General features: G+C 43.3%; 1 protein-coding gene across 1 annotated transcript in view; it reads right to left on the bottom strand.

Annotated features, from left to right (window-relative positions):
* LOC142098421 (uncharacterized) overlaps window positions 1-13,733 on the bottom strand; it is a 103,228-nt gene that overhangs the window by 62,426 nt on the left and 27,069 nt on the right. The window contains exon 3 of the mRNA XM_075181268.1: window positions 10,418-10,491. Coding sequence (XP_075037369.1) covers window positions 10,418-10,491 — 74 coding nt within the window. The remainder of the gene's footprint in view (window positions 1-10,417; window positions 10,492-13,733) is intronic.

Below are 13,733 nucleotides of genomic sequence, written 5' to 3' on the forward strand. Positions count from 1 at the left end.
TTTTTATATATAACTATAACTGTAAGGTGTAATATACAGATAGACACCAAACTGCCTTTTTTGTTATGAATTTCGTTCGCTCTTTTTAGTGCATTTTCTGGCACCCTGGATTGGTGTGTGTCTGATAAAAGCACACATCCCGGGGGGCTCAGCACTCTTTGACATTTATTAGTTGTAGAATTAAGGAGGGCCTAGCAGGGGTTAAACAGTTTTTTGTCAGAATTTGCACTACTAATGTTTGGGTGTAATAAACACCCAAACACAAAATCTGCTTTGGGCATTTATATTGATCGTACAGTCTTTATAGGCTGATTTTTTTTCTATTTGACTATAACTTTAGTGTGTAAAATACAGTTAGACACCCAACTGCCTTTTTTGCTATGGAGTTCAATAGCTCTTTTCAGTGCGTTGTCTGGCACCCTGGATTGGTTTTTGTCTGATAAAAGCACACATCCCGGGGGGGGTCAGCGCTTGATGACATTTATTAGCTGTAGAATTACCTCACTTATCCAAGAAACAGGTGGAGCACAAACTTATGTTATTTTAGACCAAAAAATTTAATTTTTAGCACATTGCAAAACAAAACCAAACAAAACCAAAACCAAAACCAGAACATGCAAGGGCGGTTTTGCGGTATTCCAGATCCAAAACCAAAAACGGGGGTCAGTGAGCATCTCTAATTTAGACAGAAACCTTAATAAACATGTTCTTTGCACAATACAGACATGGTATGTCATCACATCCTGTGGTTAGCTGCAGATTCAGCACTATCATGGAGTCAGATTGCTGTCACTCACACAATACAGACATGGTATGTCATCACCAGGGCCGGACTGGGACTAAAAATCAGCCCTGGCATTTAAAGCACACAGGCCCACGTGTTGTGGGCTCCATGCACTATATTGTTGCACACTGATGCTGGCACAGTACAACATGATGTAGTATGAGTGTGTGTGGGGGGGGGGGGGGGTATTTATTTCTCCTAATGACCCTCAATATTACATTATTAGCACCCCAATTACATCAATAAACACCATGACAATACATTATTAGTACCCAAATTACAGCAATAAATAACCCCCCACACACACTCATACTACATCAATCACCCCCACATTACAGCAACCGGCATCACCCCCCACATTACAGCGTACAGCATCACCCCCACATTACAGCGTCCAGCATCACCCCCCACATTACAGCAACCGGCATCACCCCCCACATTACAGCAACCGGCATCACCCCCACATTACAGCGTACAGCATCACCCCCCACATTATAGCAATACCCTCTCCTACTTATTAGCAATACTAAGCACCAAACACACTACAACATTGCCACCAGCACGCCACCCCATACTACAGCAATACCACCAATTATACAGACGCCACTGTAGGAAACAATGTTTTGCTTTTTTCAAATCTCCCACAAAATAGCAACAACGAACAGAGTACTTACACACACACATAGGTAACAGGTTCCCTATTCCCTCAATTAAATAGTAATGGCAGAATTTTCATGAATAATTCCACATGAAATAAAACTAACATATATCTAAAAAAAAACATAACTATTAAATGATCAATTGAACCCACACGGCCGCATTAAAAGTATTTCCATCTACAGCAAAATGTCACAGAAAAATATTTTTGTTTTACTACAGTAATTGGATATGCGTCTTTTCTATTCATTTTAAATAACACAGTATATAAATTAAGGGGGATAGAGGAGGTGGGTGAGAAATAATTGGATGTGATCCATCAGTTTGATTAGATAGGAAACATCTAGATTATTTACCTGGAGGCGTCTACCGCCTTGACTCACAGGCAGGGCTGACAAGAGGAATTTTGGGCCCCGATACAGCAACTTCTTTGGGCTCCCGTCATATTCAACAATGAAAGACTTGCCTTTGGCAGAAGTTCATATGATGCCACACCGTTTTGTGCCCAGTTCATATTATGCCACATCGTAGTGCCCCACGGTCATATTATGCCACATAGTATTACCCTCAATACATATTCGGTCATGCAAAAGTGCCCACAAATCATATTATGGCATAGTAGTGCCCCCAAATCATTAGTAAAGCTCAGATAAAAACTCATTCACAAATAAAAATTGGTACAGCATATCAGATACTGAGTGTGAGTCTCCCAAGAGCAGCTTAATACATAATTTACAATGCAAACAAAAATAGATATATTGACACAATTACAGATAAAATTTATGACAAGCAATGTTTTTTCCTCTTAATTAAAAATCTCTGTACAGATAAATATGCAAAAAACTTTACAGCGCAATAATGAGCAATACATAGTGTTAAACATTATTGGATACGCTGTAGTGTCCCCAGTTCAAGAAAGGATGGTTAAAAACATATTGCACACGAGAAAATATATGAACTTACCTGATTATGGCATCCTGTGTTCTGTTCTCCTAGTGGGCGCCCTGGGCGAGGAGGGATCAGCAGCTGTCAGCTCACACAGGCAGTCGGGAGCAGGAATACAGGGCAGTGGTCGAAGCAGAAATTTAGGAGTGGGGGTATAGAAAATATAGGTGAAAGGAGTATGAAGGCTTGTTTTTTTTTTTTTTTTTTACCACTTGTCCCCTCTGTGCATTTCCATTCTTCATTACTACTTGTGTTTTATGATGGCTGCATCCCTGACATTCCCATTCTTAAGAGGTCTCTCCCTTTACACTTTCTTTTACCTATGCCCCTGCACCATCTTTTCCTTTGTCCCTCTCACTTAACCCCCTGCACCACCTTCTCCGCTGGCTCTCACACATCTTCCTGTACCACCTACTCCCCTGGCTCTCTCACGCGTCTTCCTGCACCCTCTACCCCCCGGCTCTCTCACTCCTCTTCCTGCACCCCCTACCACCCTGGCTCTCTCACCCCCTCTCCCAGAACCCCCTTCCCCTTTGGCTCTCTCACCCCCTCTCCCAGCACCCCCTGGCTCTCACCCCCTTTCCCAGCACCCCCTTCGGCTCTCTCACCCCCTCTCCCAGCACCCCCTGGCTCTCACCCCCTTTCCCTGCACCCCCTTCCGCTCTCTCATCCCCTTTCCCAGCACTCCCTTCCACTCTCTCACCCCCTCTCCTAGCACCCCCTGGCTCTCACCCCCTTTGGCTCTCTCACCTCCTTTCCCAGCACCCCCTTCGGCTCTCTCACCCCCTCTCCCAGCACCCCCTGGCTCTCATCCCCTCTCCCAGCACCCCCTTCGGCTCTCTCACCCCCTCTCCCAGCACCATCTTCGGCTCTCTCACCCCCTTTCCCAGCACCTCCTGGCTCTCACCCCCTTTCCCAGCACCCCCTTCCGCTCTCTCACCCCCTTTCCCAGCACCCCCTTCCGCTCTCTCACCCCCTTTCCCAGCACCCCCTTTGGCTCTCACCCCCTTTCCCAGCACCCCCTGGCTCTCACCCCCTTTCCCAGCACCCCCTTCGGCTCTCACCTCCTTTCCCAGCACCCCCTTCGGCTCTCTCACCCCCTCTCCCAGCACCCCCTGGCTCTCACCCACTCTCCTAGCACCCCTTGGCTCTCACCCCCTTTCCCAGCACCCCCTGGCTCTCACCCCCGCGACCCCCCCCCGAAAATCGCGGCACCCCCGCGACCCCCCCTCCGAAAATCGTGGCACCCCCGCGACCCCCCCCTCCGAAAATCGCGGGCACCCCCCGAAAATCGCGGCACCCCCGCGACCCCCCCCTCCGAAAATCACGGGCACCCCCCGAAAATCGCGGCACCCTCCCCCTCTTCAGTAAAAAAAAAAGCTAATTAGAAAAAAAAACAGGAAACTCACCAGTGTAACTGGCTGCACAGCATAACGGGGAAGGGAGCTGGGGAGCGCGCAGCAGAGGTGGCTGGTTCCTGGAACCACCAGCCACCAAGAAGACAGGGGGAGTTGGGCCGGCCCATATAGCCATCGGCCCTTCTGGCATTTGCCAGAAGTGCCAGATGGCCAGTCCGGCCCTGGTCATCACATCCTGTGGTTAGCTGCAGATTCAGCACTATCATGTAGTGAGATTGCTGTCACTCACACAATACAGACATGGTGTCATCACATCCTGTGGTTAGCTGCAGATTCAGCACTATCATGTAGTGAGATTGCTGTCACTCACACAATACAGACATGGTATGTCATCACATCCTGCGGTTGGCTGCAGATTCAGCACTATCATGGAGTCAGATTGCTGTCACTCACACAATACAGACATGGTATGTCATCACATCCTGTGGTTAGCTGCAGATTCAGCACTATCATGGAGTCAGATTGTTGTCACTCACAAAATGGTGAAGCTGCTATTTCACAGATTTGTGTGATCACTGGAATACACACATGCAGTCTATGAAACTGTAGGTCTGAGCAGCTATGTAGTATATGTGATTTTACAAATTGTGTGAGGGATAGTTAGGGTTACCTGCATCCTTATAAAAGTATTAAACCTAAAATACAAGTTGGTTTCTATAAAAAAGTAAATATATACGTAAAGGTTAGGATAACACATGGACTCCCAAATTAGTGGATGTTCCTTAAGAGCCCTGCTCACTAAACAGGGATGCTCATAAAACACAATATAAACACAAAAAAAACCAGACCGTTAATTTAAAAACCACTTCTGCTCTTTTTCTCTTTTCTGTCTTTAGCACCATTGCAGCAAACACTAAGACATCAAAATATCTTAAATAGGCTCGTCCCTGAGCTACGATTGATTTAGAGTCATTTATAAGTGCTCACCAGCATCATAATCCTCATCATCATCATCCCCAGATGCAGATTACGTTCCACTAGGCATTACATGTCTCATTACTTTTCCTGCCCCTCGCCAGCAGACAAGGGACATATTGTTTTGTACAATCACAATCAGAAAAAAAGCAAGTCATTTATCTCATCATTTCCTAAACAGTTTCCCCTGAAAGTAATAGCCCTAGTAGTAGTCCTAGTAGTAGTAGTATAGTAGTAGCAGTAGTTGTTGTGGTATTTATAATAATAATAATAATAATAATAAATAATAAAGATTTAACAATACTTGGTCTGATTCATTAATGAAAGTAAAGCAAAAAAAGTGACTAGGGAAGTGTGATTTGGGTACCATTCTGACTGGCTGTGCTCTGTGTAAAGTGACAGAAAACAAACTCCAAACCCGGGCAGATTAACAAGGTTTATTGACCCTACTGACCTGACACTTGCCGGTGAAGTGGGAAGATCTCCATGGGGCTTTTTGAACTCAGTTGCCCTGAAAACGAGCAGACTCTGCTTTACGGACGTGGCATTGTGGCTTTATTTCCGCTTGGTCATCTGAGGGCTTCCTTCCCCACATTTCTGGCTTCTGTGATTGGTGTGGGGACCCCATGGTGTGAGAGTAGTGCACTGCCCTACCCGCAAGTTCACCGCTAATTCCCGCATCCCTTGAGGCACGCTTCAACACATTCGCGCCTGCAGGTCTATCCAACTTCATGCCTGCGTCGCAGATTGAGTGGACCGCCGCGTTCCCTTTGCAGTCTCTCCACTAGCATCTGGATTGTACTCGGAGCGCTCAGCTCCGACTTCTACATAGGAGGGCCTACTTCCGGTACGGAAGCCTAGAGATAAAGTTTCCACTGTGCCACCAATGTGTAACTTCCATTGACTTCCGGAGGAGGTGGGTCCAAGTACCCATGCAACACTTTGCTGATCTCGTAGCTCAGTGCCACTTAGATGGTCTTACTGCCGGGGAGACCTATCTTCACGCAGAGACAGGTTAGAAGGACCTGCAGAGAGACAACTGGGGGCACGACCCACAGTATAAGAGGACTGGAACCCCAGGGGCCTAACTGGTTACATGAAAATCAGCAGTAACAAGATAACCTCCGAGGAAGCCAGTATGACAAGGATAAACCTGATCAGACCTGGCATAGACATGCACATGGAGGCATTGCTTTGAACATCTACTTGTGACAACCATGTGTAATAAAAACCAGGGGGTAAATGTATCAAGGTCCGAATTTTTCAGCGTATTAACATTGCGGCAAATTGCGGGTGATAACCAGCGATTTTAGTGCAAAATTTCTCAAATGTATTAAACTATGATTTTTACCCTGATTTTCAAAATCGCTGGTCATCTCTGGCAATTTGCTGCGATGTCAAACCCTCCAGTGTTTAGCAAACTCTCACGTGTTTAACAAACTCTCCTGTGTTTATTTGAAAATAATAGTGTTTTGTCCAGGAGAAAACTTACTCATTTTTTGCCTTACTTTCCTTAATGAATCAGGACCACTGTGTTTATCTGCATGCCAATTATCACACAGGTTGGTTTTACTATTCTAATGTTATTAGCACATGAATGTAGGTGCTCTTAGTTTAGTATAGTCAAGAATGTAATTTTAGGTCAGTAAAAGGTAATGAAGCATCAATTACAAATAGATCTGACAAGAGTCGAGGGAGTAGAGCCGTAAGAGGGGAAATAGGACAAATAGGAAAATCCTATTTTCTTGTATAGCTCCCTTACAAAACTCACAATCTATTTCCACTCCAATCAACCACCTCCAATCCTGCAACCTCCCATGTGTAACTCAATTAAAAGTGGCCTATCCTAATTTGGATATTTCCCCAGAAGTAGTCTCCCAAGCAAATAAATCCCTAAAATCTTTGTCTGAACCAAATGGCTTTATAGCGCAATATTATCTAAAAAGAATAACTAACTTACTGGCACCTAGGTTAATGACATTTTTAATTTGCTTTTTCATGGATCACATTGTGATCCAGTTTAGTTTAGATTATTGCTATTTATAAGCTATGCAGGTACACAAATATTTGTTTAAGCTAAATGATATTGGCTCTAGAGGGTGGTAAGGGATTTAACAGAATGAGGTGTCTTTCTAAATTGTGTTCTAGCTCTTTTCCATAAATCTTCCTGTACAATCTCTTTCAATAGCTTCTCAGTAGCTTAGTTTAAATTTTTCAGTCGTACATGACAAGGCCGCCTCCTCTCCCCTCTTATATTCTCCCTTGTCATTTAGCCTCTTGCAGCCAGAATTAGAGCTAACCCAAATATCTCCGGGAATAGGAAGGCTCCCAAAAAAAAAAAATTGCATTATACGTGGATTTTGTACTCCTTACCTTCACTCATCTCATGGCTGCACTTTCCGAATTATTTCTCTGAATTTCAATCCTTTAGCTCTCTCTTTCAAGCAACAACAAAAAAAATCCCAACATATCAGAAATGCTGTACTTTAATCTTTCTGCTTTTCTCATAAACTTGCTTAAAAGTTGATCAAAGTATCTGGGGGAGGAAATCAGAACAACCAGAGGAAACCCTCGCAAACACGGGGAGAACATACAAACATATCTTGTCTCTGACCTTACTGTTTACCTTAGATTATTTGTGCCTTCTCCGCTTTCCTATCAACAGGTTCATTACTCACCCAGAACAAAGTACTGAATGAGTTCAAGAGGAAGATGTGAATGGTGGTGATCATGGATCAGGCAACTGGCCACAATTAGACCAACCTTTTCAGGAGCTCCATCAATCTCAATTTTTAAGAAAACACCTAGAAACCCATTACTGATGGTATCCCTCCAGGATGCACTCCTTCTTCCCCACTTGGTGGCCATGTGACCAGATATGTTCCTTTAAGAATATTTGCTGGGACTGCCTCAAATAATTACACTTCTGGACAGTAGCCATGAGTCTGATACATGAGATCACAGGAACTCAATCCCTAACTCCCTGGAATATCTCCTTCTCCCTACCAAAAACAAACTCCTAATGACACTTGTAATAAATTATATTTATATTAGAAGCTTTGTGAGTTGGGTGGAAGAGTTGAATTTGTAAGCCACTGTGTTGCTACTTTACTGTAAGTGTGCCAGCAACGGGGGTGTTAAGAGTTTTACTGTGCACTTAGAGAGACTGACAGCCATCTTATGAAGGATTAGGACTTAGGCTGGGGCCCTCGGTGCTGCGCTGCAGGTGGAGGGAAGGGTGTGTCACTTTAGTCAGGTAGACATTATTCCCTACCTATGTTCATTTAAAGCCTGTGCAGCCTTTTCCCTCTTCTTCCAGGAGAACTATTTAAATAAAGAACCCTAAAGTCATAAAAAGAAAGCAAAAGACCAAAGGACAGTCAGATGAATGTATCCTGCCTTGTGGGCCATTGTCGTCCACCCAGCCTCCTCCTCTAGCTCCGTTTTTAGCCTCACTTCCTTGAGCATTCTTCCTTGCACCTACCCTGTGGCATCTGGGAGATTCCAATGACATCATCTCAGCACCAACATTACTGTAATTGATGTGGATGGTTGATTTGGACCACCAGGGATACCAGGAAGGTAGCAAAGGGTACGTATTATATAGGCAGAAACCCCAGAGACAGCTGTCCCAGAGGACATAATAGTGCCAGTGTTACCCATGTACCTTCATTTTATCTAATACCATGTCAGCCTGTCACCCCATTGCTGTGTCTACCAGCTACCACTGGCATTTCCTCAAACTGATTCCCTCCCACCAGTGCCAAGTACATCTAACATGCAGGCCCACCTCCCTCTGCTTTTGCTTATGTCAGTAGCAGACTTCTACTGGTCCCAGACACCCTAGTTGATCTTTCCTTCCCTCCTGTGCAGTGGATACATAACCCTATTCCATGTCGTATTGCCCCTTTCAAACTTCCATCAAGTTTTTTGCATGTTCTCCATCCCTCTGATCATGTGCCCTCTCACTGAACCACCAGCCCCAAAGCCCATGGACATGGAGCAAGATTACCCATAATAATTCTCCTACACCAGCTGCTTTGAGATGCAGCCTCACCCAAAGGCATCATACCTGTCCCCTCTCGCCAACAAGACTACTCCTTTTTTACAGTCCCTCATTCCTGTCCAAAATGTAGGGAGGGCAAGGTCTGCTATTCCCCTCAAATCCCCCTACATCAGGCACAATTCCTGCAACCACTTTCTCAAACTCTGAGAGGAAATGTTCAATTTGATTTTGCTTAAATTTTTTGCAAGTGGATATAACACAGTAGTATCTTACTTGCCATCTGACCAAGCATGGTCAGAATAGACAGCATGCCCTGAAACAAAAAAAAAGACAAACTCATGCAATAGCTGGAACAGATGTAAACAGGATGCCTACAGTGCTTGAAGAGGACAATGAAACTAATGCTGACTTGCAGTATTAAGTGAAAGAGCAAAGAAAAGGCTATTGTATAACATGTACACAGAGCACACACACAGGAAGGTTCACACATACCTAGATGGCATGTTTTCCCTTAAGAGTTTAGCATAACATGAGTGCACAAATGCAATGGGGCAGATGTTAGTTTTGCTTTAATGTCCATAGGGAGCAGGTATTATTAAGCATAAAGTAAGCACTATTCCACAAAAATCTAGTCAGCACCCAGCGCACAGACATAAAGGTGACTAAGAGGAAGATTCCTTCTAGTCATCCAGATTTATATGGCATAGAAGCCTATAAGCATCAGCAGATTTGTACATTGATGAGGATTGATTTCTGCAAATCCAGATTTTAAATGCAGAGCAGTTTGTCACAGCCACGTATTGCTATAAAGTAGGGCATCTTAGTGACCCTCTATTATGCAATGCTGCCTAACAGGATCACAAATTCATCACATACAAGGCTGGGTTTTTCTATGGTATAATTAGGTAGAATAATGAAGTTGCTGAGTATGTTTGTGGTATACATGATACAGTTTGTTTGCATTACATTATTTGACACATATTATTTGTCATAAAGAGTCTTGCGCAGCTAGAGAGCTTTGGAGCTTGTCTACAAGAAGAAGCCACTGGCAGCTGCCTGTTATGGTTGTAGACTTGCTGGGCCTGAGTCATTAAGGCACATATCTGTCGAATTTGAGTGTATTGTACACAAAATTTTGCCATAGTCAGTTTTCAGTAGGGGCCAAACTGAAGGCTCTGGCCATCTCAAAATTACTTGTTTTTCCTGCTGTATAGCATGCTCCAGCTAAAGGGCTAGTCCAAGTCCTGATCAGTAGTGATGACAGAGTCGTATACATGCTATAACATGTGTTTATATATTTTTCTGTAGTTCTTTGGCAAATTTATAATCCATATAGGCATTGGACATATCCTGCAGTGTATTGCGTAGTAGACCACAGCAGACCTGCTCCCAATTTCATCAGCTTCGATTTCAACAGCGCATGTATCTTGACATATGTGCCTTGATGAATTTGAGAGTGTGCAAACCGAAATACAGGTTTTTACTACGTACATTGAGCAGGTTGCACTTAGTGTGCATGCCCTGATGATCCAGGCACAGAGTCACTACTATTTGCTCAATAACAAGGGAACTTGAAAGTGATTATATGACATAGTTTCTATCCACAACATATATAATATAATGCAGTCTATCAACTATATATATTCCAGAATGAGCTGAATATTTAATCTCATAGTCTAACGTCACACTTACCTGTCAGGTTTCTAGCTGCGGTCAGTAGTTCCTTTAATTCTTCTACTTCATGGACAGAGATTCCTTTCTTCACACTAGAAGAAAGTAACACATTATACAATTACATAATTATGACAATACACTTATCTGTATACATTGTATTGTATAATTATGTAGAAATGTTATACCTTATTCAATCACTCTTAGTAAATAATTGAATATAGACTGACACAGAAATATGTAATATTGTTGGCAGATTATTATTATTATTTATTTATTTATAAGGCACCACAGTTTCCGTAGCGCCGCATACAGAAGCAAGTAACAAATAGATGAGGTAATACATGTCAGTAGCACAGATGAGTGTGAGTAATGTTTTGGGGACTCACACAGAGTGCAGCAAAAGACGTGACAGGACGTACAAGGTAGAGGAGATAGACGTGGGACAGTAGGTAGAGAGGACCCTCCACGCAAGAGCTTACATTCTAAAGATATAGATCAATAAATCCAAGCACCATTGTTGTAACTACTGAGGTGCAGCAGCTAATGTCATAGATCATTTCATCACACATACACACATTCTGAGGCTCTTGATGTATGCCCCATAATACATCAATGCAAGTCATCCACATTGAAAACTTCTGGATGTTGGCTGCATGCATCCCTACTGCAATTGTGTGTTAGCATTACTTAAAGGAAAGGGGGTATACCACACAAAAAATTACAGTTTTATTGATGGGCTACTATTTTTTTTTAAGCAGCATTGAATAACAACACGACACAGAAGGCAACCTATTGCAGTGGATATAAAAGAGTATGCACCTGAAGTTGCAGATCTTTGAAATTTAAAGCCTAAACCCTCAAGATAATTTTGTCACACCTTAATCCACATGTAATGTGAGCTTGAAACCAATAAAATAAAAAAACAAAACAAATAAACATAGTTTAAGAAAAATAATTGGAAAAAAAACCTACAATACCCTGGTTGCATAAGTGTGCAAACACCTAAACTAATACTTTGTTGAAAAACATTTTGATTTTACTCTAGCAATTAGTGTTTTTGAATAAGTCTATGCCAATTGCACAAACCTGGGTGTAAAATGTATCAATGTCCGTTTCTTTCAGCATGTTAAAATCGCGGCTAATCGCGGGGGATAACCCGCAATTTTAGTCCAAAAGTTCTCAAATGTATTAAACTGAGATTTTTACCCTGATCTGCAAAATCACTGGTCATCTCTGGTGATTTGCTGCAATGTCAAACACTCCCATGTTTAGCAAACTCTTCTGTGTTGTAGCTGCGAGATTAATAAACACATCACTGTTACACTGCCTATACAGCCGGAGGTCCCGGCAGCTGTCAAAACTGTAAAAAATAGAAAATATTTTTTTTTAAAAAGCGCTCTAGCACTATTAACCCTATTGCTGCCAGCCTACTGCTGGTTCCGTGAAAATCGGGGATAAAATTTGCGTGGGGTCCCCCCGATTTTCACTGAACCAGCACTAGGCAAACCAGCCAGGGTTGGAGGCACTGTAGCAGGGGGACATGTGGCAGGGGTCCCCCTGCAATAATGACAAACCAACCCCAGGCTGTTCCGCACTGGGCTGGATTCCCTAGGGAGTGGGGTCCGCCGAAAAAAATGAGCGGGCCCCCCCCTCGTTGGACAACCAACTCAGTGCTGAAAGCACTAGGACTCTTCCTACACACTTGGGCGGTGGGTGTAGTGTAATATCCCATCCAGATCATGCTTGCTGAAAAAAAATAAGAAAAAGAGGAGAGCTGCTGCAAACAGCTTCTAGAGTGCGGAAGCTCTGATACGCAATGAACTTAGGTCATGCGTGAGGACTATTTATAGTATTAGGGGATTCCCACGACAGCGTGGGAAAATCCCCTATGCTCTCCTCTTTTTTTCTTTTTTTCAAGCAAGCATGTTCTGGATGGAATATTACAAACATGGGGCCCTCCTGGCTGCAGATAAGAAGACTTCAAGCAACAAGGAGACCCTCCTGTCCAAGAAGAACTGAAAACTTCAAGCAGCAAGGGGGGCTTTTTGCCAAAGAAGAACAGAAGACATTTTAAGCAGGGACTTTGGATTTACAAATTATTTTGGGACATTTCAAGCTGGACTTTGGATAGAAATTCTTTTGGGTCATTTCAAGCCGTACTTTTGGATACAAATTATTTTGGGACATTACAAGCCAGACTTTGGGTACAAATCTATGGAGACTTGGTTTACAAACATTTTAGGATTAAAAGCTGCTGACGACAGATGAAAATATCAGTGGTGAGTATTTTGGGGATTTATTATTTTTAATAAAATCATATAGTATAAATGAGGATGTTTAGTGGCTTTATTGGGGTTTGATTATTTGCATTAATAGTATGTGGTTTTAATGAGGGTGTTGTGGTTTTGTAAACATTTTCTTTTGTGGACCTACAGGTCTCAGCCAGCCGTGGGTGTCAGGCCATGTTGGCACTTGTGGTTCTCCAAGTGCCAACATGGCCTGGCTGCCATGGGTATGCTGGTGCTTGTAGTTATACAAGTATCAGCATGCCCACACTATTTATGGAACCCTGGCTTTCTGGGACTTGTATTTCCACAGAACAAAATGGCATCTGTTTGTTTTTTTTTTACTTATTTTGCTGTTATTACCCTACACCCACCACCCAGGGGTGTAGGAAGAGCCCTAGTGCTTTCAGCACTGGGCTGGTTGTCCCTAGAGGGGGGGCCACTCGTTTTTTTTCAGTGGACCCCACTCCCTAGGTAATCCATCACAGCGCTGAACAGCCTGGTGTTTGCTTGTCATTATGGCAGTGGGACCCCTGCCACGTGTCCCCCTGCTATGGTGCCACCGACCCTGGCTGGTTTGCCTAGAGCTGGTTCATCAACAATCGGAGAGACCCCATGCAAATTTTTTCCCATATTTTCAAGGAACCAGCAGTAGGCTGGCAGCACTAGGGTTAGTAGTGGCCGGGCAGGGGGACTTCGCACTTTTTTTTAAAAAAAATAAATTCTATTTTTTACAGTTTTGACAGCTGCCGGGACCTCCGGCTGTATGACAGGACAGTGTAACAGTGATGTGTTTACAGAAAACGCTGCTAGAATGCAGCGTGTTGTGTCTGGCGTGTATTAAAGCAAACGCAGGAGAGTTTGCTTAATCGTAGCTTCAAACATTTGAGACTTGTATAGCCAGAGTGGGACAGTCGGGAGTTTGATCTTTATCGATTTTGGAAATAGCATTTTTGACAGAAACACATCTCTAGCGATTTTAAATGAAATATCAGCTTCATACATCAGTGAGTGTCAACTCTCCCGAGAAAACCGCTGATTTTGCAAAA

Source organism: Mixophyes fleayi, chromosome 7 (genome assembly GCF_038048845.1).
Source record: "Mixophyes fleayi isolate aMixFle1 chromosome 7, aMixFle1.hap1, whole genome shotgun sequence".
Classification (NCBI taxonomy): Eukaryota; Metazoa; Chordata; class Amphibia; order Anura; family Limnodynastidae; genus Mixophyes; species Mixophyes fleayi.